General features: G+C 36.7%; 4 protein-coding genes across 6 annotated transcripts in view; 1 reads left to right on the top strand and 3 right to left on the bottom strand.

Moving 5' to 3' along the window:
- Positions 1–1,636: 1,636 nt before the first annotated feature.
- LOC108975510 (THO complex subunit 3) lies at positions 1,637–3,011 on the bottom strand. Its single transcript, XM_018944025.1, has 5 exons — positions 2,820–3,011; positions 2,634–2,729; positions 2,296–2,580; positions 2,084–2,237; positions 1,637–2,020 (listed from the first exon to the last, which is right to left on the bottom strand). Exons 1-5 carry the CDS (start codon positions 2,907–2,909, stop codon positions 1,680–1,682), a joined length of 966 nt encoding a protein of 321 aa, XP_018799570.1. The 5' UTR covers positions 2,910–3,011; the 3' UTR covers positions 1,637–1,679.
- A 393-nt stretch (positions 3,012–3,404) lies between these two features.
- On the top strand, positions 3,405–18,943 carry LOC108975533 (N-acetyl-D-glucosamine kinase). Of its 3 annotated transcripts, none has more exons than XM_018944082.1 (5): positions 3,405–3,647; positions 7,863–7,952; positions 16,614–16,824; positions 17,097–17,322; positions 18,099–18,943. In XM_018944082.1, the coding sequence occupies exons 2-5, from the start codon at positions 7,927–7,929 to the stop codon at positions 18,716–18,718; spliced, it is 1,083 nt and encodes a 360-aa protein (XP_018799627.1). In that variant the 5' UTR covers positions 3,405–3,647; positions 7,863–7,926; the 3' UTR covers positions 18,719–18,943. The 3 variants fall into 3 exon arrangements, with proteins under 3 accessions (XP_018799627.1, XP_018799625.1, XP_018799626.1); XM_018944080.1 differs by lacking the exon at positions 3,405–3,647 and adding an exon at positions 6,222–6,490; XM_018944081.1 differs by lacking the exon at positions 3,405–3,647 and adding an exon at positions 7,377–7,474.
- Positions 3,654–4,789, bottom strand: LOC108975534 (vesicle transport protein SEC20). Its single transcript, XM_018944083.1, has 2 exons — positions 4,625–4,789; positions 3,654–4,569 (listed from the first exon to the last, which is right to left on the bottom strand). Exons 1-2 carry the CDS (start codon positions 4,703–4,705, stop codon positions 3,964–3,966), a joined length of 687 nt encoding a protein of 228 aa, XP_018799628.1. The 5' UTR covers positions 4,706–4,789; the 3' UTR covers positions 3,654–3,963.
- Positions 18,944–24,022: 5,079 nt separating the features above from the next.
- LOC108975498 (cytoplasmic FMR1-interacting protein) overlaps positions 24,023–26,301 on the bottom strand; it is an 8,980-nt gene continuing 6,701 nt past the window's right edge. The window contains exons 8-11 of the mRNA XM_018944006.1: positions 25,675–26,210; positions 25,516–25,610; positions 25,074–25,460; positions 24,023–25,015 (exon numbers count right to left, since the gene is read on the bottom strand). Of these exons, the coding sequence (XP_018799551.1) occupies positions 24,806–25,015; positions 25,074–25,460; positions 25,516–25,610; positions 25,675–26,210 (1,228 nt within the window). The 3' untranslated portion in view covers positions 24,023–24,805. The remainder of the gene's footprint in view (positions 25,016–25,073; positions 25,461–25,515; positions 25,611–25,674; positions 26,211–26,301) is intronic.

The following is a 26,301-nucleotide window of genomic DNA, read 5'->3' as shown; positions in this document are numbered from 1 at the left end:
GCATTTACACTCTTGTCCATCGTTTAACATGCCATCATGTCTTCTTACTTAAACTTTCCACTTAGCAATAGTGAGCTTGTCAACACGAATTTCGCTACTAACCAACAACAAAAACAACAATGCACTACTCAAAGCTTGAAAAAGTTGCGAAAAGCAATTCTAAAGCGATGTCATCTAGTGTTGTACAAACATATAATAACTAACTTGAACATTGATACTGATGACAGCAGCCAACCACTTCAGTGAAACAGTCGCATTGCAGACTCGGCGCTGCAGTCGAACTTCGCTATACGTATGCGATCGATGTTAGTTGGCTGAGCGGTAAGCAGGTGGGAATCACAAACATACGTTCATATATAGATAACAATATTCCTGGCGAAGTTTGTATGTTATGTATAGTATAAACCATAAGAGTGCATATGCAAACATATACAGACCAACTAAAAAAAACTATTATTTTGGAATACCACTTCCAATTTAAGTTTGACTCTGGCTAAGGAACAATTGAAAGTTTGACAATCTGATATGTGGAATGGACACAAAAAGTTGTAATAGAAAAGTTAAAATAGTCTATAACTGAACAGTCTAAACAATTTGAAAATCATGTAGCTTCACTTTAAAGAGCATGTATTCGGATACGTGTGCATCTACACATGTCTATATAACCGAAAAAGGTAATATGGGTAAATATTTAAAATTGAAAGTAGCCTATTTTTGCACTCAGATCAGATGGAAAGTTTACTAGTTACAGTTCAATTACTGCAGGTTTTTACAGTTAAACTTTCTGAAATATGCTTTGGAAAGTAAAACCAAAAAACTCCCGTTACTACTGCTTTGATTTCCGCTGCACCGACATGTATGCTAATATATACTTCATATATTTATATATTATGTGTATCATTAGGGTGACACAATTATTTCACAAATAATTTTTTTTTTTTACCAAACACCCTGTGAAGCGAAAGTTTTTTTTCTTTTCAATTTAAAACATGTCTAAACATGATATTTTTTTTTCGTTAAATTTTTTTATCTCCAAAACAAATCTACAACTTTATTCTACACTCTCTATTCTAATACAAAAATTTCAGCTCTGGAAAGGCTGTATTGCTGATTTTATTATTAAAAACATTTCTTAAAAAGTTATATTGTAATGTCTTTAAGTTATGCATCAAATGTAATGGTCATATAGTACACCATGGCGTATGAGCAACACAGAATGTAAACAACACTTTTCTGAATGTGCAAGTCATTTCACGTATAACTTCTACGACACAATCTCAAACTTCAAGGATGTTTGAAAAAAAAACACATTTAACTTGAAAATAATAGGACACCTTAATTTACATACACACATGTCGCACGTAACCTCATTACCAACAATTGAACACAAATTGGTTGTTTGCGTGTTAAACACTCGTACTGAGACTGAGATTGAGTTTTAACTTCGACTCCGCCTATTTAAAGGGGGCGTAAATTGAGCACAAGCACTGTTATTTGCCAACTGAAATTAAAGTGTACGTTTAATTATCACGGGTTTAACACAAGCCGATTTTTTAATTGAATGCGGCAATTCAATTAAACGGTTACGGCGACAATGAAATTTAAATAGTAACTGAAAACTACATTTATTTGCTATTTCAAAAATTCACATTTATTCCATTTCGTTTTTATAACTTCAATTACTCCGAAAACCCAAAAACTTTGAGGTTACCCGCTTCACGCCTTCGGTCGTTACCATCTTTATCATCGCACGCATAAGCGAGTAAATATTGCTTGGGATGCCATGCTACTGTGAAAGTTGCCGCATCGACTGTGACATCAGCCACTTTCTCGCCTGTCTCCGTGTGCGCTATATCGATGAGCAAATCCTCGCTAGCCGATGCCAACAGTTTACCGTCGTGACTAAAGGAAATCGTACGTACCGGCCAATCTAGGCGTGATAGCACGCGTAAGCAGGCTAATTCGTTTGCATCCCATAGTGAGACGAGCGCATCCGCTGAACCGGTAGCAAAATATTTACCTGTCACATGACAAAAGAAATGTATAGTATTTCTAGATTATGTTTTATAAATTAAAATATTACCAGTGGGATCAAATTCGATACAAATACATGTAGCAGGATGTGCCTTCAACACGTGCTGCAATTCTAGACTTGGGTAGCTTAAGATGTGCACACAACCCATGCCGTTTGTCAAGAAAAACAGATCACTTGCATTATTCCATGCAATTTCATTCACCTGCAAGCGAAGTGCATTAATTACTAAACAAATCAGCAAAGTAATAGCCGCGCCGTACCTCAAAGTTAAACTGTTCCTCAGCGCGTATTTTATTTGTGCGCGTATCAATGAATGTCACCAGGTCTTCTTTATTACCAACTGCTATAGTTTTGCCATCAGGTGACCATGTGATATTTATATTTTCACCTTTTGTATTCGTGACGGTGGAGCATTTGCCAGCGCGTATGTCCCAAATACGCACAGTCTTATCACCACTAGCCGTGCTGAGCAGGTCTGCATTGGTTGCATGCCAGCAAAGCTGATCCACAGAACCGGTATGACCACGGTAGGTATTCTCTTTACTCTACATTTAAAATATTATTAACATAAGTACATTAATATCAAATACACACATACCACACGATCGCGTTCGAGCGTATACACTGCCACCGTCTTGTCAAAGGAACCAGAAGCCAAACGTCTGCCATCACAACTCCAGCCTACAGAATGTACCTTAATGGTAAAACATAATTATAGGAATTACAATATTGATAGACTATAAGCCACATTGAAATTTTTTAAAAATGATTTTATATTGATTACCTTCGATGTGTGCGCCTTTTGCTCCCGAATTTTCCCATGTGTCTTGAAGTATGCTCTCAAATCCTCTAAAGACATATTGGATTGTCCCATTTTTTGTTTACTTGTATTATTTTTTTCACAAAAAAGTCGGATATGCCGATCAAAATCAAAATATTGGTGTTTTCTGTAAAAAGCCGCAACAGATGTAAACAAAACAGCATTTGACAGTATGCTTCTTCTTATCTATGACTAGCAAACATTCGCAATCATGTGCGATAATTTAATTCATCAGCCATGATTCTGAAAAATTGCGTAAATTTAATTGGGACAATATTGAATTTTTTTAGAAACAATTTAATTCACTCATGATTTGGACCTAGTGTAATTAATAGGAATCATTGCAATTTGAACTTATTTATGGGTATGAGTCATACTAATCTATTTGTCGGTTCAAATCATTCCCAAGACAATCAGTAATAAGGAACTGAAAAGGATCAGAATTTAATAATTTTAACCATCATTCATAATTGTAACCACTATTGATATACCTTAATTTAATAATCCGCAATTATTAAAAAGATTATCAAAAACAGGAAATTTAGCGTGTACATTATAGATTAACAAGGTCTTTTATTTTTTAATAATTTTTTTTAGGTTTGGATATATGTGGAATATTTTTTATAATCATACTTTTAATTGTCTTACTTTATTACTGAATTGTGTTTTGCTTTTCGTGTGCATTGGTTTTCTGTATAAATCTATTGGCATTTTGTAATATTTTACATATTAAATTTTAAATTCTGTAAAAAATTTTAAACAAATAGTGACAAAAGATTAATCAAAATTCGCGTAAGTTTTAAATATGGCTACAGTAAGAACTATTTAAAATTAGCTATATTAAGCGTAAATGTGTACAACTGTTGCATAAGTAATAATCTGCATTTTTTTTTAATATAGTTACAGATATATGTATAAAGAAATATAGTATATAAATTATATTAAATTACTAGGTAATATTCTCATCCCTTTAGAATATCTTCACACTGCATAAATTACGAGTATAACCTTTACTATACATTGCCTTAAATGTAATTTCCCTAAACAAATAGTTCGCATGCATTTTGTCATTTGCCATTATCGGTGCCACTAATCACTTTTCATATGTCTAAAACAAACGTTTTTGCACAATATAAAGAACACAAGCTAGAAAAAATGCAAATGCAAAGAATAGCAACATCTTGTCTGTACACTCACGACGTCCATATTTCTTTAATAGCTTGCCAGACTGCGAAATCGAACCGGCTGTGTTTTGTAGTTCATCACGTGTCGCTTCTACATTTTGCGATGACGCCACCAAGTTTTCCAATGTAATAGCACTCTTTTGTGTTGTTTCAGACAGGTGTCGTGATATGGCAAGCATTTTCTCTGTTACATTGTTTTCCTGTGATACTAAGCTACCGCGATTGTGTCGTGAACCCGCACCAGTTGTTCTTTGACGCAAATCTGTTTCACCCGTTATAGCCATTAACTCCTCTCGATTAGCCTTTTCAATTTCTATGCGTGTCGAAATATTGGCTTTACGAAATGCTTGTAATGTCTTCGAAAATTGATCTCTGTGCGAGTCCACCTCCTTGCACAATTCGGCATCGCCAGTATCTCGCGCCCAGTCATCGAGGTGTTGTATACTTTTACGTAAGGCCGCCAATTTAGCACGGCCAGCTTCATTTAACGCCTCCAATTCGTGAATGCTGCCACGATATGTTAATATATCCTTAAAAATATACTTGTTAACAAATTCAATAAAGGTGTACTTTGATCAATCATACCTGTATTATTGCTTTGACCTGCAGATTATTATCAATCAAATCTTGCCGTATTGACTGCAGTGTATACTTTTGAATATCCATTTTAATCACACTGTGTGTGTTTGTTGAATTATTTTGCTATCTAAATTACTATTATTTAACGCAGACAATAAATAATAAAGCGTAAGAACCTTTGCGGTTTCTTCTTCTTCTTGTAAATTAGTGTGGCAATCACAGTGGTTACAGTGCTGTGCTTCAGCGGGAATTTGTACTGCACAAAATACTGGTTTTCGTTTTTGATATTTGATTTTATTATAATAATAAATTATTTTAGTAAAACTAATAACTTAAGTCTAAAAGTCTTATGAAATATACTATATATATGTAAATATATAGTTTTTTTCACATTGTATTTTTCTACTTTTGAAAGTACACACACATGCATATGTATATGTGTAGAAACTGTAGCATGATTTTAGGGTTATTTGGTAATAACAAAATGTCTCATTTCCGTCAAAGAAATTTTTATAACGATTTTCTAGACCAGTTTCGGCTTAGCATCAGTAGAAATATAAAGTTTCATCCAAATGCGGTCTATTTTTTCCAATATCATCTATGTGAGTAAGCCGTATATATTATACCAATACATATGTATGTGTATACATAATGATGTATTAAGAAATGTGTTGTATGCTAACATAAATAGTAAACATACAAACATGTTCAGCCTTCATAAAAGAAGCAGAAATTGAACTTGCAGAAGGTATAATCAAAACAAAAGAGATTACTCGACATACCCGAGATACAAATAAAATGTAAACAGCAACGCTCACAAATATATTTACCTTTTATATATTCTCTCTCACCGCACAAAAAGCTTGTGAGTTTTCCGTTTGTAAATTAATTTAATTTTTACTTATATACTCTCATTGCGAAGTAAACATTTATAACGACTAAACTGAGCGCTACAATTGTAAGTAGATATTCTGCGGAAATTTTTGAGATTTTTAGTTGAAACTATTTATTAAGTTGTATATACGAAGTCAAAAGTAATAGCTTTTATGTTATATTATGAGATCAAAGTAAACATATTTATGTAACGTTAATGTTTTTTACCGTATTTCCTTTCGCACTGTCATTTTGCGTATTGCAATTTTATGAAATCTTGTCCATTTATCAAAGATAATTTGAACGAAATAATACCAAATAGTGTCCGGACATTTAAACGCCCTTATGTAGTTGTTTTCATGAAATTCATGTTCATAAAAATGTCCAGTTATAGGAGCTGTGCGATTATGAGGTGTTGTAAACATCATGGAAAATTTATTATACCCTGTATAGGGTATAAAAATTATGTAATTACAATCAGTAAATTTTCAATTAGTTACTTGAAATCTAGTAAAACAACAAACAAATCATAAGTGAACTTAACTGCGCCATTCACTTTCAAATCTTTCATCACACCTGCCACTTTAAGGTATCTTATCTCAAACGTGCACGCTTATCAGCAGCGCTAATATAGCCGTCAGTAATGCTCGTAGCACAAACGTCGAGTTAACCACGATGCCGCCGGGATTATTGCGAGCGTTCGCATAATTTTTGCAATACGTATTTGTTTTGCGAGCGCTTAGCTTTTCTTGTCGCCGAATATCGCTCGGCACTGTTTTGCTCTTTATGCTTTCTTGTTAATTCTGTGCATGCATGCATCGACCAAATTTCAGCATTGGAATCGGACTCCATCATTTCGTACACTCACTTCAACGCGTTCGGAAGTGTGGTGTTGGCGCACTTCTCCAGTCGAAATTAAACAAGTTTTTGCTGAGCAGCTGTTCGCTTTGACGTTGACGGCACATACCGACATACCCAAAGGGGACATACCTTCACTAGGTATCGAAAATATTTTCTACATTCTTTGCCTATTCTACGTGTGTTTTCACATTTGTTGTTGTATGCATATAAAATGCAATGCTGTTAAGATACTTTGCAGGAGTGACTAGAAATGTTTTTTATGAATTAAAAGTTGTACGCTTATTTATATGTAAACAACGAAATAAATGTGCAATAAATTATTGACGTGGCAATGTGCAATGCAAAGATCAAACAAAGCAGTGTTACAAACAATTTTCCAAATGCTTATAGCACCTTGTCGTTGCGCGAAAGATGTAACAAAACAAACGAAAATGTTAAGGAAATAGAACAGACACGATTAAAAGTGTAAAATATTTGTTAGTTTCAATTTTGAAACTACGAAGTTGCAGTGAAAAATCAAAAATTTGACGACTTTTCTAACTAAGTATTAGAAGCACTAGAAATATGAGTTTTTGTAAATGAAGATGGTCAAAAATGCCTATTTTATACAAGTAGTATAAAAGACAAACAAATAAAGATTTAGATTTAAAAGTGTTAAACCTTGAGCAAGTCAATGCTTCAGGAAATCAAATGCGTTTAGATTGCAATGAATTGCCAACTCGCTAATCGCTATGTTTCTGCAGCCAATCGACTTTTTTGCATGGCCTAAAGCAAAAGGTGAATGGCAGTGGCACATTGAAATGGTACTGATGTACATACGTACGTATGTAAACTATTACGTATGTATGTATATGTGGTACGTGCGCACAGTTCGCTAACCTTCGTTTTTCAATTAAGAGCGAAAGTTCAAGTCGCCAATAAGAAAAATAAAGAAAAAACATGACTACATATAGAAAGATTGCAAAATTTGTTGAAAGTGAAGGAGACATAAGTGTTTTCACTAGGTCAATAATACAAAAGTGTTGTTTCGTAAGAGTACACGGTTTTTATAAGTGTAATGGCATATTTCTTGCAATAAATAAATGTTTTCAATAAACAAAAAATAAACAAAAATTTTGCCGCGTAAGTAGGTTTGAATAGTCGTGAATATTTGGTTGCAACCACCAGTTGATCGCATGCACAGGGCACTCACAGACTTTTTATGATTTTTACATATTTTGAAAGGTTTTTTTTTATTTGTTAGTGACTAATGTAATGCAATTCTTGCAAAAGCCATGCTTTTAACTGCTCAAATTACTAGCACGAATATGAAAAAAAAAGAAGAAAAGAATAAAAAAAAAAATAAATAAATGGCTTGTATTTTGTTATTGTCTTATTTGAAACCCAATAATTTCAACACATTTATACCAATTATAATAACAAAAAATAATAAGGAAATATTTTTTAGTGGAATCTATATAAAATTACTGCCATTTTATTACTAAACAGTTTTCCTTCGTTTCTTCGGTAGTTGATGAACGTCGAGTTTTGATATTTGGAAATTTGTGAATTGCTAATTAATTTTCTGGACAAAAATGAAATATTTCGGTGGAGTTGAGGGGTGAGTATAAACTATACGAAATAAAGTACTTACGTGATTATATATTAAGTATTAATAGACTATTTCTCAATGACTGGTTAGCAGCCAGCTGTCAGTTAAGTTCTGGTTAACTTAACCTAGACTCCATCTTTCGTTTAAGAACCTCTTCTAAATCCGGTCAAATTAGACAAAAGTAAAATTTAAGTTACTTAAATTTAAAACAAACTAAATCCTGCAATATTTCTATTATTTTTCATTTACTGATAAGATTAGGACTTTTAGTAGTTTATTTTCAATCGTATTTTGAAACTTTTCACTAACTTTCGCCTTGTTGGAAAAATATGAAATCTTGAACGGCTATTTTGAACGCTTTACATATACAAGATTTCAATTTGAATTAAAAATCTTATTTAACAAAATAATTTTTTAAATTTAAATTTATTAATTAGGTTACATAAAAATAATTTTGACAATTTGTGAATATGTTCAAAAAATTATTAAAAACAAGAAAAAAAAAACGTTAACTTCGATTACACTGAAGCTATATTACCCTTCACTAATATAACAGTTTCCATATAAAAACTTGATTTTGATTGTTCAGTTTGTATGGCAACTATATGCTAAACTATGATTTGCCGTTGGCTTGTTATAAAAATGTTGCACGAGTATAAAAATTAAATGCTCTATAAAAAAAAATTCCCGCAAAATATACTAAAAATGTAAAAATATGTAATAAAATATTGAATACATACATATATGTACGTAAGTACCATATATAAGCAGTGGAAGTAGTTACACATATGTACATAAGCGTTTTCCACTCAAAAGTCATTTTCTGCAATTATCAACGATATCAAACCTTCCTTTTATACGCTTGTAATGTAAATATTTGCGAACATAGCTTAGACAGACAATAATTGTCAGCGAGAACAGCAATTATTCATGTTGGTGTTTTATCGAAGCAAGTGGTTCGTATAAAAAAAGAGCCATCAGTTGACTAGATAACAAAAATGTGTAGGAAAATAATATTATGTGTGTACATATGTATTTATTGAATCAGGTACATATCGTCACATAAAATGAAGAACAACGAATCGTCAAAAAATTAGAAATTGAGTATTGATTATGATTCTTCTTTTTTACTGACGCTTACGCGGTTATAGCCGAGTTAACAACAGCGCGCCAGTTGTTACACCTATGTGGCACCAATATTTCAAGCGAAGCCAGGTCCTTCTACACCTGGTCTTTCCAGCGGAGTGGATATCTTTCTCTTCCTCTGCTTCTCTCGGCGGGTACTGCATCTAATACTCCCAGAGCTGGAGTGTTTTCGTCCATTCGAACGACAAGACCTAGCGAGCTCAGGCACTCGCTGAAAATATATGTATGTATATATTTTTATACTCTCGCAACAAAGTTGCTAAAGAGAGTATTATAGTTTTGTTCACATAACGGTTGTTTGWAAGTCCTAAAACTAAAAGAGTCAGATATAGGGTTATATATACCAAAGTGATCAGGGTGACGAGTAGAGTTGAAATCCGGATGTCTGTCTGTCCGTCTTGAGTAAAAATTGAGATATCATGATGAAACTTGGTACACGTATTTCTTGGCTCCATAAGAAGGTTAAGTTCGAAGATGGGCAAAATCGGTCCACTGCCACGCCCACAAAATGGCGGAAACCGAAAACTTATAAATTGTCATAACTAAGCCGTAAATAAAGATATTAAAATGAAATTTGGCACAAAGGATCGCACTAGGGAGGGGCATATTTGGACGTAATTYYTTTGGAAAAGTGGGCGTGGCCCCGGCCCCTACTAACTTTTTTGTACATATCTCGAAAACTACTATAGCTATGTCAACCAAACTGTATAGAGTGGTTTCTTTTAGACATTTCCATATACAGTTCAAAAATGGAAGAAGTCGGACAATAACCACGCCCACCTCCTAGGTTATGTTGAAAATCACTAAAAGTGCGTTAACCGACTAACAAAAAACATCAGAAACGCTAAATTTTACAGAAGAAATGGCAAAAGGAAGCTGCATCCAGCCATGCATTGAAAATGGGCGTGGCGTCGCCCACTTATGGACCAAAAACCATATCTCAGGAAGTACTCAACCGATTTCAATGAAATTCGGTATATAATATTTCCTTAACACCGTGATGACATGTACCAAATATGGGGGAAATCGGTTCACAACCACGCCTAAAATCTCGACTATCACTTTATCATGCGAGAGTATAAAATGTTCGGTGACACCCGAACTTAGCCCTTCCTTACTTGTTTTCTTTGTGTTACAAACTTCGCGGAAAATTTAATATACCCTGTTTGGGTTGACTTATATAATTTTTAGAAAAATATTAACTCTGCTGTAATTATATGCGTTTCTAACTTGGTCTCACACTTTTAACACCTACTGTATCTCACAACGATCTCAGTTACTCTTATCACTAACTATACTTCAGCTTTGAACTATTATTGAACTTGTTGCTGTTTATTGCACTTACCTTCTATATACTAAGTTAATCCTCGCAATCGAAATAAATAATAATAGATTATAACAAAAATGCACTAAAATTATGAAGCTGTGGGCTTAAATGAGTTCTGAGTGGGATTTTAATTTAAGGCAAGTGGGCATTTAAACGCTTTTATCAGAATTCAAAGCTGCATTATGGCAAATGCATCATATTGTATTTATTGTTCCATAACTAGTAAATAAAACGCAAAAACATATGATAAGGAAATAAACAAAACAAAAAACAAAAAAAAAAAAAAATACCATATATGTGATATAAATTCAATAAAAGGGGTTACCAGAAAATCATAAATCATGATGTTATGGATATGCTCAGTTTTATTCAAACTCAGCGATAAAGTCACATTATTTTTAAAGAACCAGCTTCACATCATTTGTTGCAAATAACGGTTGTTTGCTGCTACTTAATTTATACTCACGTTGGTTTGCCATTTCATAATGAACAGATTTACTCTGGAACTACGTTTGCAAATCGTGCAAATTTATTACCAAAATAAAGTTTCGGTTCCGGCATCGCGGGATGCGTTCACTATTCGGTCGACATAATCGCCCAGCAGAGTCGATAAATCGTACCGTTCCTACGGCAATGAGGTCTAAGTAACCGGAACGGACGAGGATATTCATCCAGCCAAGGACTATTAATTCGCCAACTATAGATCGGTTTTGCACTACGTTTAGTTGAGTGGATAAAACGCATGCTCAGAGATGCACCGCATGTTCGGTGAATGGGCTCAAAACTAGATGGCTACCGTTCTAGGTTTTCAAAAACAAATTTTGTTCAGCTTCGAATCTCATAAAAATTAACGCATTTGGAATGATGATTAAGATGTGCAAGGTTACACTCATCAGTAAGGCTGAATAAAGCGATTCCGCTCTGAAGTTACTGCTTAGGGATAACACAATCAAATGGTACACCGACGGTGTAGTCGAAGATCACGCACCAAACTCTCTATATCTATGGGGAATTTTCCAAGTATGTTCCAAGCACACATCTCTGCTATAAGTCGGTGCGTAGAAATAAACTTCCAACAGTCAAGTGGCACTAAAAGTGATCTCTGCATATAATATCAAATCGCTATTGGTACAGGAGTGTATAGAACGACTGAATAGTCTATCAGATCTTAACCAAGTTCATCTTATCTGCGTGCCCATTCACAAAGGTATACCCGGCAAGAACTGGTTGATGAGCTCGCCCGCTCAGCAGCATCCATCAAGATAGTACCATACTATAAAGGAGCTGCTCCGCAAAAAACAAGGAATGGGTGTATTGGCAACAACTAAAAGCCATGGTCCATGATAATAGGTGGTTACAACCTTAAAAGGTTTAAATGTGTAATCAACCTCTCAAGGGACAAACTCAAGAAGCACTTATATACCGTGGGCCTAGCTTCTTCTACGAATTGCCGGTTCTGTGACATGGAGCCTGAAACTCCAGAACACCTGCAAATGGACTGCACAGTCTGTAGGCGCAGAATAAAGATCCTTGGATCCATGTTTCCAAATAGGTATAACATTGCCTCAATACTACCAGCAGTATATAGTACTAGAATTTATCAATATGCTGGGGCTAGTTGAGTTGTTGTGATTTAGGAGAGGACACAATTGACCTTAGGTCGCGGTGCAATCCTCATTCATTTATTAATCTAACGTCAGGTGGAAAGTCGGAAATCTTATCTTTTCTACTATGTATTACATATTATTCGAGAATATAAAATTAGCTATATGATAACTAGTTTTGACCCGATTTCTACCATTTCGCTCTCCCGACACAACACACTTATTGAAATATACAATAACGGGCTAATGGAATTATTATATATAGAATGTTATTTCTGTATTTAAGCGCATAGGTGTTGGTTTTATTTGATTTTCACTTAATTTCAACGCAAGTTTTAAAACTCAAATTAAAATTTATGGCTAAAAATTAAAACAAGAAGAAAGCAACATTATTTAAGTGAGTGCAATTGTACGCTTTAACCCATTTTTGGTTGCTCAATTAAAGCATTTGCCGCGTACGTCACAATTAATGTTGATTGATACGGAATTCTTCCAATTAAAAAGGCGATGTATGTGCTCTCGTACACTTGTACTTTCATTGGAGGACATATTCATATATATAATATTTCATCAATTCAATTAATCGCACGAGTTACACGCTAATTCACTAACACTCCAACATCTACATATACATATGTACGTATATACATACATACTGATGCACTTATTTAGATTCATTGTTCTTTTTATAGACACTCACAACACCAGACACTTGCAACAATTGACAATCACTAACGTTTGCATAAAAATAGACTTACAAGCACTTAATAGATATATATGTGTAACATGAATGCGCATACATATGTTAGACTTACATCCGTCCACATATTCACATATGTATACATACATGAAAGAAGCCATTAGCTGCTTGACCGGCCTCTCAATTGGCAAAGGCAAAGATTTTACATGGCAACAACAAAGTTTGCCCATTTTTCAATTAGAGTTTTGGGCAGGCCCCTCATGTGAATGAGAAAATTATCAAACAGTAACTAGTTACGCACAAACAGTAGCTACTGCAATATAGTGTCCATAGGTGTAACCGAACATTTTATACTTCCGTAGCTTGCAAGGATCACATTCGGCTAAATACCTACTGGTGTTGACAATATTGGAAAATGTAGCGAAAAGGTTCAACTTCATTGTTTCACGAAGTCTTGAATATATGACAATCATAGTGAAAATTACACTAAGTTATCCTCGATCGATTTTAACTATTTTAAGCAATACCACATACTGTTAACATGCCACATGTAAAATGTTCTCTGGGTTTCATTAAGGCACCTTACATACCATCACCATCCATATGAAGTAAAGTCAGCCGAATTCTTGAAACTCCTAATATTAGTTACATGGAGGCTGAGTTGTGTTTTTGCCCAATTTTATCCAGCACAGGCGCAAATATAGACTGTATAAAATACGTTCTCTCATTTTAATTTAAATAATTTACATGTTGGCCGATATATGAGGAACGAAGTCCCAAGAAAGTCTGAGAAATGAAATTAGGTATATCGGGACTAAGAGAAATATTGACTCAACTCAACCCATTTTGATACATAGAGCCACTATTATCAGGAAAGATTACCCTCTGAATTTTAATTATATATGGTTCGATTTAAAACAGGGTTGGTCATAAGATTTCATACTTCGCGGGCATTATTCACTCAAATTCATTTACCCATTATTTAAATTGGTACTTTAGTTGTATACAGTAATGTTAAAGTATCAGATATACAAAAAATGTTTCATATTGCGTTCTATGGTAAGTAGACGTGGTTGCAATCAGATACCTCCCCCTTTTTGCACTGTAATATAAAATCGCTGTAGAATGTTATTTACCAAATTTGGTCGAAATCGGTGGAACATGTCCCAAGATTTGTGATTTTACCTTTTGTTGTTGGAGCCTAGTTGCCGGTGCTTGGCCGGATAGACATCCGGGTCCGTTCCGGTTACGCAGACTCGACCTCAAAGTGGGCGGTGCCCATTGTCCAATTTTGTTACCGACTCCTATAAAGCCTTCTCGTACCATCTCAAGGTTAAAATTTAATATCTCCGGTGCATTTATTTATTTATTGATTTATCGCACTTTTGGTTAGATAACCGTTATATGGGGAGTAGGCAGGATTATCATTCGATTTCGATTATTATCATACTGTCGTAAGAAAACGTTGAAACAATTTGCACTGCACACATTTGAGAGATATAGCGTTATTGGTTGTTAAGATGTGTACATTAAAGGTATTAGGGTGCGTTACCATGCCAAATTTTAAAAATTTTCAAACCACAGGTGCCCCTCCTCTATCCTTTTATCGCCAAATTTTAGTTTTTTTTATAGTTTAGTTATGGCACTTTATACGTTTTCGATTAAAGCCGTTTTGTGCACGTGGCGTATCTTAATTTTTACCCAAGTTACAAGCAGACCGACAGTCATACGGATTTCAAATCATCTCATCAGCTTAGTCACTCCATATCTATCTCGATTAGTTTTCGGTGATATAAACAACCGTTAGATGAACAAAACTATTATACACTGTAGCCAGAGTATAAAAATATTCATAAATAGAATATTTAATGACCCAAATGAATGGAGGGCTTTAAGATAACTGCCAGATATGATAAGCTAATACGTTTTATCTGTCTGTGAAGTAGATGTTTACTATTTTAATTCTGTTTTACAAACACGTTCTTAACAAGTATTAAAGCTGGTACTCATATAGACGTAACGTTACCGACGTAACTACGTAACAAGATCTGAAGTGGCAAATTAACTCTACACAATACTTAAAACACTGATTTGCCTAATACCTCGATACTCTATCGAAGATTTAAAAATTATACCAAAATATATGAGACTTTACTGAAGTTTGTTACGAACTGTTACGAACTAATTAAAGAGGAGAGTATGGAAATGGAAACTGAAAGTCAGAACAATAAGAAAGTATGAAGGAGTCCACATCCCATCACCTGACTGTAGCTAAGTTCATTAATAAGGCAGCAGTAAGTTGATGCGACACCTGCTAAGCGGTTCGAAGCGGAAATTGAACTATTCGAGCAAAAGCATCGCTGCCGATTACTAGGCAATTGAACCTCCTTTTTGTATCAACGGCCGTCGAATAACGAGTGTGATTTTGCATCCCAATATCAGAGAGTTCAATAATGTAATAAACGAGTTCAGTACCGGGAATACGGGGAACGAGCGAGTTATGAAAATCCCATTGTTATTTTCATACGATTTAGTTCCTGTTATGTCTTGTCTTAAGTTTAGCTTTCAATAGAATGTGAGAAATAGTCTTAACATATACCAGGTTTATATTTATAAAATACAGTTAAAGCAATAATTCTGTACAATAATGAAAATAAGGAGAGCTTTAACTTTAAATCGGACGACAACAACGAGTAGATCTCAAAATAAATATCTTGCTTTTCGGGACTGATTGTTAATCTCTCTAGCTGTGGACAATATTATCTAAGTAAAATCATTCTATTTTTCAATCGACCAAATACAGTCAATTATAATCTATATATACCACTTCACGCGTCCAAATAGCCCCTGTCATGGCAGGTCATGTGATCTCCCTCTCGTGTGATCCACGAATGCATTTAAAAAAGATAGGTAGGGGGAGTGATAACTAGGCCTTAGGAGGTCCATTGTGAAACCACAATAACTACTCTTCTCTCACTCTATTGTTTCCTCTCAGCCTGTGTTTCTGACGAAACTCTGTACCGTTAGTTGCGATTCTTTTTCTATACAGTACTGTCTAAGTTTTAACAGCTTCTGCAATAGTCATTGTTTAGTGCACCTTGTCTGCTGGTATTTGCGCCAACTAGAGTGTGACTGGAGTTCCACCATTCCTTTTGAATTTTAATAGTCGGAATGTGCGGCATCCAACAACAATGTCGGCCTTGAAATCCAACACAGAATAACTCTGCCAATAGTAGCAAAGTCCTCTCTCGACGAACAAAGACCAAACTCAATAAGTCGAGGCGAATTAAGGCTATGCGGCTTGGTCATGTTGTCCGAATGGACTAAAACACTCCAGCTCTGAAAGTATCGATGCAGTACCCGCCGGGGAAAGCAGTGGAAGAGGAATACCTTCACTCCGTTTGACAGAACAGGTGGAGAAGGACCTGGCTGCAATTGGTTTCACGAATTGACGCCAAATTGCTATAACCGCGTAAGCGGCCTCTGTTCCATTCTTGTAAGTCAGGGATTGACTCCACCGAAACTCAGCAAATTGTATAACATGTTCGTCGATTAAATATCTACAAGTGGCCAGAGGCATGTACATACTCTCTTTTTTGGGTTTAATTGAAGGTTGGCGCCTGTTCTGGCCTTTTCATCTGGTTTACAGTTTTTAAAAAAGTTACTTGAATAATTCTATAAATCTTAAATCAAAATCTGAAATATTGCTTTAATTCAATAAAAGAAATGGCAAATAGTTGAATGGGAGGCCGTATAGGTTTACTGATATTTACGATCATTTAAAGTTCCAGTAAAAAATAAATGCTGTAAATATGTATTGATAGTTTAAATTTAAAATAAATTTTTTGAGTTTCAGCACATTTTCCAGCAATTTTATGCTCATTTCATTACAGTGGTGCCACACATTCACGTCTGGTAATCTGCGATGAGAGTGGAAAATCGTTAGCGCTAACCTCCGGTCTCGGCACGAACCATTGGATGGTCGGTATACCGGAAGTAGCGCGCAGAATAGCCGATATGGTGAAGCGCGCCAAAGAAGAAGCTTGCATTGCGGCCGACGTGCGTCTAACCAGTTTGGGTTTGAGTCTCAGTGGCTGCGAACAGGTAAGCAGCACATAATACAGTTATGAATAAATTAGCATTTCTGATTTTGCGATCCGCTTAATCCGGTTTGTTTGCACTTAATACCGTAGGGTTAGCAAACTAAGCGAATATATTCAACTCATCGTTTTCAAGGGTATCTTAAGCGTGCGTCATCAGCGTTGTTGCTGGTTTGTAATACACGAGTTTATGAATGAAATAATACTTGACCTTGATGACAACTAACTTTTGCCTGAGAGCCCATATAATAAGAGATTTTTTCTTTCGTCCCACAGGAAGCCACAAATGAAGATCTTAAGAAGGAGATGTTCAAAACCTTCCCTGGCATTGCGGAGACTTACGTAGTTTGTAGCGACACCATGGGCAGTGTTTTCACCGCTTCACCAATTGGTGGTATGGTCGTGATTAGCGGAACGGGTTCGAATGCTCTGTTGCGTAATCCAGATGGCAGCACATATACTTGCGGTGGTTGGGGACATTTTATGGGCGATGAGGGCAGTGGTGAGTACTGAATATTATTCCAAGTTCATTAAACCTTTACAACCACATGAACTTTGCCCCATCTTTGTTGTCACAAAATTTTCATATGTGACCTGGTCTRCGGAAAGGATGCTTAGGTGTCAGAAAATCCAAAAAATCAATTTTCACATTTTAGTTCGGATGGAAGATGACATTTTTAACAGCTGTTTCCCAGAAAACTTTTTTTCGCACGTTAGCTCCCTTTTCGTAGACCAGGTCACATATATTTATCAGCGCTATGCTGACCTATGTAGAAATTAAACTCCTAGAAGCATCAATAGGTTCTTTMTCAATGATACACCCACCAGACTTCGAACACAACTAACTTCAGGCATGCAAAGAATTGTCGTTCACAGTGGACCCATACACATCTTCACAGATTCTCTCTCAGTGAATGGCGTACTTGCAGTCCAACCACCACCCATTGCAGACGATGAATTAAGAGTAGCTCTTGCTCACCTTCGTTCTGGATATTGCAATAGGTTGAATTCATACTTGTCAAACTCATGTCCAGCATACTACGAGTCCCCGAATGACTCTGACTACTTCTTAGCATTCCCTGCTAACCCTACACTTCTGACGTCTCTCTCTCCCTTTGGTCCAAGTCCGGATCAGTTTCGATTAGAGAATTTAACACTTTACAGAACGTGTTTATCCTTTTAATCACGACTATCTATATTACATTATTTATTACTTGCAGCCTCTTTGTTCTCCTCAAATCTTAAATATTAATTTCCTTTACTCTCCTCCTTTGCCAGCCTTCTACATCGCACATCGAGCCATGAAAATTGTTTTCGACGACATGGATAATCTGAGAAAATCACCCTACCCCGTCGAAAGCCTCTGGAAAGTTATCAAGCAACATTTCAACGTGGACACACGCTTCGACCTACTGCCACACTGTTATGCCAACTTCGATAAGCCGTTCTTTGCGAGCCTCTGCAAGAAGATCGCACACGCAGCCGATCAAGATGACGAGCTCGCCAAATCCATATTCAAAGATTCCGGCGCGTGTGTGGCGCGCAGCATAGCCGCATTGGCGCCCAAAGTACAAGTTGAACTAGTGAAAACTGGTGACCTGAGCGTGGTGTGCGTGGGCTCCGTATGGCATAGCTGGCATTTGTTGAAGGACGGTTTCGAGCATGAAATGAGCAAGCATGACGTGCCGTTCAATCTGAAATTGGTCACCATTACGAAGAGTATGGCATATGGCGCCTGCTATCTGGCCGCTGACGCTATCAACTACCGACTGCCGCGCAATTATCTGGACAACTTCGATGTCATGTATCACTATCGCACGAAACAAAAAACATCAAATGGACACATTAATGGCGGACAACGTGTTCCATCGACGGAAAGTGTTTCGGTGTATGCCTAGAATCGAGTCAAGAACACAGTACAGTGGTATCAATGCTATAAGTTAAGAATACCGAGTAACTTTGAGTCGCTCCAAATTCCATAGGGTAGTGCCTACACATACATACATACCATATATGTATGTACATGCATACATGTATAGACAGTTACAAAATTTACTACTTGTAGTTGTAGTCTTAGTTAAATAAATAAACATAAATAGTAAACCGCTTTTTATCAAAATCAATTTGATTCGTGTCAATCAACGTCACTTCGTCCGCTGTTCGGTTTTTCACGCGTTGACGTCACACTTAACACTGAATTTGCAAAAGTCAAGGTTAGTGCGTCAAGCCTCCGGCTGCTATATTTTTCTGATAAGCAGCACTAAACTCTACAACAACAATGCAATAATATGAGCTCATAAGCTGTCTGATAAGGCTTGAGATGCACGCGGAAGTGCACTTGTAGCATTTACGAGTATTTATCAGCGATGCACAGTGTGAATATTATGAATTTATTTTTGGGTAAAAGCTGGTTTTGATCGAATTCCTCATATTATTTGTTGACAATTTCATAATACCAACAGTTTTTAAAAATTCTGTTGGATTTTGGGTTTTCATGGTAGAAACTATGGAGGGGCGACTGATATTAAACTTTCTGATCTTCAGTGGCTTCAGTGTTTTGGAAATCAGCGCCACCTATTAGCCACGATATGTATTATAACGAGTCAGTAAGTGAACTCGTTTTCATAGAAAATTTGTTTTCGATACGGTTTCAATGATTTCAAGGTAATTTGTTTCGATCGAGTCGGTAAGTTTTTCGATCAAAACGGATTCAATGATTAGACGCATAATTCTTCGCCTTGCATACATTAACCAAACAATCGTATACAAATTTGTTGTATTTACGTGGGTTCGTACTTTATTTATTAAATTTTATTTTATTAAGTTGACGTTTAAAGTTTATTTAAAAAAGAAAAGTTCAACTTCTTTTAACAAAATTTTAATATTTAACCTGCTCAGTGCTCTTCCGCGGGTTGACTGACTGTTTTTTTAATACCATTCATATCCAAAAATTTAAATTTTTAGCTGTTAAAATTCACACTTTTCCCAATTGATTCGCACCCCGTATAGCGATGCTACTTCTAAAACTTGTCTCAGTTTAATTATCCCTTCATCGACGTCTTTGGATGGAATAATGAATTGAACCAATCGTTTCGTCTTAGTTCGAGTAACAAATGCTGAATATTTCATCGAATCTTCAGCTATAGGCACATGACATTCTCCATCCTCTAAGACCGATTTCGTAAACATGCCGAAACTGTCCCACATCGTGATAATGGGAAAGTTATCCTGAACAAATTTCTTGTTTAAGAATCTGTAATCGCGACATAACCGTGTTTACCGTTTTACTATAACAACTGGAGATGCATAATTTGAAAAACTTGACTGTATAATGTCAGCTTTTAGCCAATTTTCCACTTGCTAGTTTACGAAGTTTCTGTCTACTAAATATACTGTTCGTGGACCTGCATTTTATATTGAAAATTTTCAATACATTGGGGCTTATAACTATTTATCAATTCTTTAATAACTGCGTTATCGGTATTTTCTCCTGCCCTCGAACATATTATATCTCCTGAAATTCTTCTAGTAACTCGTTTTCTCTTTCTTGCGCATCCTGTCCAACATTAATCATATCTACGAGTTCGGCACTTTCCGGCTTTACATTCATATTGACTTTATCTAGTACTGTCGTGCCTATGAATATTCAACTTTTGTTAGTTTCAAATTGCCGGTCGATGTAAACTTCAAATTCGCTATTTTACTGGTAAATACTTCTTCAATTCACACGTCATCGTTTAGTAATACGGATTTTTCCTCCACACTATCGCCTTTTATTCTTCGTTACTAACACTTCTTCGGTGGATTTTTATTTCACAAGATTGAAATATACTTGTCGCTTTTTTGCCCTTACTTTTAAAATGAGCGTTTGATGACGCTTACCGAGCTTTCGAGTGTTGCAAAAATTAATATTTGAAAATTATGAAATTCAAAGAGCTTTTAAAGACGCTTTTTATATATTTTTTGAAAAAAAATAATTTTGTGCGTTGGATGGATGCTCACAAACGTTTTACCGTTTGAATACGCTTGTTTTTTTGTTTGTTGTTAGCAATTTTTATCACTTGTCGACACTCGACTTTTTGTTTGTAAGTTTACCGACGCTGACTAATACAGCGGACGATAAAATATTCGAAAAAACTTCCAAGCACACCTTAAAATTTTATTCATAATTTTCCCGGTCAGAACCCACAATTTGTGTTTTATTCATTAAGATTAATTTTATTAAGTTTAAAATTTATCTTAATAAAATTCGATATTATATTTCATAAAAGTTTGTTATTTCACCTGTTCAGTGCTCGGTAGCGTGCGACTGACCGTGTTTTTTTCCATAAACTTCCGTACTCGTCATTCTTTATCGCTCCTCGTTGTGTTTGAAAATGGCAAGAAAATAACAGACATTAAGAAAAAACAAGTTATGGGAAATTGAAAGGTCAATTTTTAATTTATACTTTGTGACCTTTTCGAAGCGGTAAATTTTTTTTCGCGTCGTTTTGTGAGGCTCTAAAAGTGAATTCTTCGATATTTACTATGTCTGTATTTATTGAACAAAGAGGTGCGATAATGCACCATCTCATACTGCATTGGTTATTCGTGATCATTTGGCTACATTTTCAACTAATACCGTGCCGCCGCCACTGCATTTGCCTGATTTACCCTCGTGTAACTTCTGGCTATTCAGCAAATTCACATGACCATTCCGAGGACACCGTTTTGACTCAATTGAGGATATGAAAGTTGAATCGAAGAATGCTCTGATGGACATCACGATGGAGAATTTTTCCAAGTTCCATGATGACTGAAAAATTCGTTGGCATAAGAGTATTGCAGCTGGAGGGGATTACTTTGAAGGAGATGAAATGGACAAAATTGAAATTTGATCACAGTACTACATATAAACTCCAAAATAACTTGATGAGTTATTTTATGCAAAAAAGAAATAACTCCTTGATCGGATACCAGTAAAGACGTGATGAGTATGATGCGATAGGGCTCCGCTAGTGGTGACGGTGCGGTTGCGGTGGTTGCTCGGGACGCCGCTGTTGGGACAACCCCAGGACGAGGCACAATGATGACCGATCGCAATGTTGGCATTGGAGTTGGGGTAATATCTGGATTCATATCTACCTATATGGAGAAAAGGGGAGTTGGAATTAACCAACTCAATTGTATAAATGATGAAGATATTGCTACATGTAACCAACTTCATTTGGTTTGTCGGGGTCCAACTAGTCTACCAACAAGTCTACTCATCATATTTGTGATTTGTTAAATTTACGGTTTAATTAGGTTTTAGTTATTGGACGGATGTTACAATTTCTTCATATCGGTATTATTATACGGATTGTTTATTACTTGCATTTTCGTTTTTATCTGCGTTTGGTAGGAAGCATAGTTTAACGAGAGGTCTAGTTAACGTTCCGTTTTGAGTACGATGGCCAATTACTCTACAAGTTTTGGTGCCTTCAAGGGAGTTTTCCAGCAGTACATTTTATGAAGGTCCTTTATACACTCCTCCTTTCATCGGCGGCTGAAATCATGATGGCGAATTTTAATTATTTCATATTTTCCCATATATTTAGTAAGGATAGCGACACCACCGGAGAAAGTACCCTGAGGTTGTAAGATCTGATGGATCTTGCGATAGTGTCGTTAGTGGCCCTGCTTTGAGAACGACTTCAGCGCGAGTTAATAATGCTGTACATTCTTCAAAATTAATTTGTAGTTTTCAGCTGTTTTTTTTTAAGTGGGATTTGAAGTTTTTTACAGCTATTTCTCATGAACCACTCATATGAGGAACACTTGGAGGGATAAATTGCCAGTTAATGTCTTGGGGAGGGTGAGCATAATATTGTACAATCTCTGGTGAAACTTGTTTGATAGAATCTACAGACTGTAAAAGAACGATCCTTGTAAAGTTTTTAAAAGTCTTTGGACGCTACTGCAGGACATTGGAAAACCTACGCTCCTTCCAGGACTGAAGAGATGTACCATAAACTATCTAAGCGGTCGTCAATCATCCGTACTATTTCGAGGAACAAATTCTAAACTGAGAAGGGGTACCGCAGGGCGGTTCACTCTCCCCGCTACTGATTCACTCTTATATCTCGAAACTCCCACAGCCACCAGAGGCAGTTTCCACAACCTCATACGTCGATGATTAAACGATATTGACGTCGGGCAATAGAATTGATGGCATGTGTTCAAAGTTAAACGGCTATCTCTCCCATCTTCCTCACACGGCTACCATATTTACAAACTGGAAGAAGGAGTAAAGGCTTGACCTTAATATTGCAGTCGATGGCGTCAATATTGCGACTGTCAATAATCCTTTGATTTTAGATGCTACTTTTCGTAGTATATGCTTCTTCACTCCTCATACGACGGCGATTATCGCCAAAGTTCGGAGAAGCAACAAAATGCTCAAGTCGCTAGCCGGCAGCACATGAAAAAAAAAAAAAAACGTTGTTGGTAACATACAAGGCAATCGGCCGGCCGGTCCTGAACCACGCCGTCACCAATATCGTCTCCTGGATGCAGTGGAACGCAGATGAAGAAGCTTCAGACTTGTCTGAACACTGCGTTTCGGACTACGACAGGAAGCCCCTTGATGTCTCCTATCGAACACATACATAGTGAGGCGCATATGATCCCAGTTAAGCAGCATAATGATCTCCTCTCCAGGATGCTTTCGCAGAAATCATCCCTGCAGTCACCTGCTGGGAGCAGAACCGCCACCTAGGACAGAAGTCATTCCGCAATTACGTCGATGACATTAGACAGTACGATGACCCTTCCGACAAGCACTAACAGCAATTCACAGTGGAGCCGTCAACACCTTCACCGATTCCCTTTCAGTGAATGGCACACAATCAGACAATCAACAATCAACAAAAGTTGCCGCCAGAAACGAGCGTGACCCTTGCGCAGCTTCGTTCTCGATACTGCAGCAGGTTAAACTCCTACTTATCTAGAATAAATGCACTGAGTCTCCACATGCCCCTGGTCACCTCTTTGCACGCCCCACCAACACCACTCATCTAACAACCTTTTCACTTTAGTCCGGCCCCGTCGGAACAGCACGTTTCTTGGATTTTCCGTCAGATGACGTCGACGAAAACTTCGCTAACCCCATCTTAACGGGAATTAGCCGCTAGAACAACAACAACAACAATCCAATCCCATTCGCACACAAAAAACCTTCGTTTTGTTAGAAAATGTGTAAAACGTTTATTTATCAGCAGTTTTTAAATATTTCGAATAATAATTTGCTTACTCAGTGTCATTTATTAATTTGACGTAAATGCAGTTGTTATGCGCACGCGTACTTGCTCTGCTTAACATTATGTTCATCATTTTGCTCTCAGACTGCGGTTGAAACAATTTGAACTTTTTTGTAATTTTTTCTTTTTGCGGCATAACGGTACTACATAATAATGTGTGTGTAAATAAATGGTTATTATTGTAATTGTTATTATTGTTGTAAACATGGTTTGCTATTTAAAGCCAAATACATTTTCTTTTTGTTTGCCCGTTTTTTGTTTTTGTTGCGTAATCTTTGGCCTACTAATCAACTCACGCCCCACCACTTCGCCTAGCATACAATAGCCAATCAATTGCATGTAAATTTGTTGTATTTTTATGACAAATTGCAAATTTAAATGCTTTAATACTAGAGTACTGTTTGTATAAATAAATATTTTGTTTGAATTTGAGAGAATTGTTCATTGTTTGTGTATTCCAAGTATTCGTTTCTTTCATATTGTATATTATACTGAATTTTGTGTGTACGTGTGTGTGTTTTAAATTGAACGAAATGCCTACTGCTTAACTAATACATACGAAATATTTTATAAATTCATTAAAGTTTATGCTTATATGTATGTGTACCTAGCATACCGTTACAATAGTTTATAATATTAATAATAATATGTTAATAATTAATAATAGTTATAGATAGAGGTTAATAATTAGAGTGGTGTATTAGCTCAATTGTTCGTCATGCTCTGACGCAGCTTGTTCGGATCTTGGTAGTGCGACGAAATCATTGTCGGATGCTGTGGCGGCGGAAAACAGCGCACGTGCTCAACGTTCGAGCCCTCGCCGTCGCCACCCTTCAGATATTTATTGAGTATAGCAAAGATTTGTGAGTTTAATACTTGGAAGCGGCGAATGCGATCGACCATGCGTTTCAGTTTCTACAAAAAGCAAATTCACTTTARTGTAAATACAAAATTAAATTTCCTTYKCACTTACAATGCCCTTGACGTCTTCGTCCTTGCCGTCGACGCGTTGWACGCGCAGAATGTGATAGCAAAAATCTAAAGCCTCAAAACGTCGCTGTTGACCCAGCAGTACGATCATGGCGCAGCCGGCCCAATTCAAGCCCTCGCCGAAGAGCTCTTCGATGGTGTACTCAGTGCCGCGTACCGGTATGCAATAGACAAATTGCAATGCCGACCATAAACGATGGAATTCCGAGCATTCATCAACGTGTATGATGCCGTTAGCCGGCGGTGGCCCGCTCCAAACGGGATCGTCCAAATAGCTTTTGATGCGATTGAGTATTACCTCGAAAATGCTCAGGCCACAGCAGAGACGCTCGCGTGTTAGTAAATCGCCTTCACGCGCGATCATCGCTTGCTGGGAGTATGGAATAATAATAAATATAAAAAAAATAATAGTATTGAACACTCACTTTTGCATTGCCAATTTTCTCCACATTCGACACGATCTGCAGGTTTGCGAATTGCGCCTCGAAACGCTTCTGCTTGGCCTCGGGCTTTTCATTTTCTGTCAGAAGAATTGTAGACAATTGAAAATGCATAAAAAATATTGAAGCATTAAGCAATAATACCTTTGCAGAACGGACGCGGGAATATATTCTGGAAGAGCGCCGCATGCAGCAGATCACACACTTCTTCTTGCGAGAGCGCCTGCTCGATGAGCAAGCAGAATATAATGCAATTGCCCAGCTCGCGGAAGGACTGGAAAAGATCGGTTTTAGTTTCGGGATACTGCACGATATCGGTCAGATGCGCCTGGTAGTAGCTGAGCACGCCCGGCGAACCATATTCGCAGCGCGGCAATTTGCACGACTTCGGCATAGCGCCCATTAGGGTTTTGGTGAATTGCAGCAGCGTGCCCTGTATTTGCAGCTTCACAATATCTTTTAGTATGATGTCAATAACGACGGCGATGCCCTGATAGCCGAGTAGTCGACACATGGCGTGAAAATGTGGCGCACCGATGAAGCCGGTGTATTGGCCATATTGAGTCGAATAAGCGGCATTCAACTGCTTCGAGCCCCACAGGTAGAAGTGTGCCATTTGCGGCGGTTTCTCGCGTTGTATGGGTTGTGAGGAGGCCAAGTTGACTTTGCTGCGCACGAAGCTGAATACAGAGAGCAAATATTATTAGTAAATTTTGGAAGATAATTTTTTTTTTTTATTTAAAAAAAAATAAATAAAAATAGAAAAACAAC

The sequence above is a fragment of the Bactrocera latifrons genome, unplaced genomic scaffold, assembly GCF_001853355.1.
Source record: "Bactrocera latifrons isolate USDA-ARS-PBARC rearing strain unplaced genomic scaffold, ASM185335v1 scaffold_66, whole genome shotgun sequence".
Classification (NCBI taxonomy): Eukaryota; Metazoa; Arthropoda; class Insecta; order Diptera; family Tephritidae; genus Bactrocera; species Bactrocera latifrons.
Note: the sequence above shows the minus strand (reverse complement) of the source record. Positions and strands in the feature narration are given on the sequence as shown.

Bases quoted from the DNA above. Each gene is read 5' to 3' on its own strand.
- LOC108975510 (XM_018944025.1), bottom strand. From the start codon at position 2,909: ATGGGACAATCCAATATGTCTTTAGAGGATTTGAGAGCATACTTCAAG. The intron at 2,238-2,295 runs GTACGGCGCGGC...CTTCGCTTGCAG, and splicing joins AGGAACAGTTTAACTTTGAG to GTGAATGAAATTGCATGGAA. The intron at 2,021-2,083 runs GTAATATTTTAA...GTCATGTGACAG, and splicing joins TATCGAATTTGATCCCACTG to GTAAATATTTTGCTACCGGT.
- LOC108975534 (XM_018944083.1), bottom strand. From the start codon at position 4,705: ATGGATATTCAAAAGTATACACTGCAGTCAATACGGCAAGATTTGATT. The intron at 4,570-4,624 runs GTATGATTGATC...TATATTTTTAAG, and splicing joins AGGTCAAAGCAATAATACAG to GATATATTAACATATCGTGG.
- LOC108975533 (XM_018944082.1), top strand. From the start codon at position 7,927: ATGAAATATTTCGGTGGAGTTGAGGG. The intron at 7,953-16,613 runs GTGAGTATAAAC...ATTTCATTACAG, and splicing joins TATTTCGGTGGAGTTGAGGG to TGGTGCCACACATTCACGTC. The intron at 17,323-18,098 runs GTGAGTACTGAA...CTCCTTTGCCAG, and splicing joins TATGGGCGATGAGGGCAGTG to CCTTCTACATCGCACATCGA.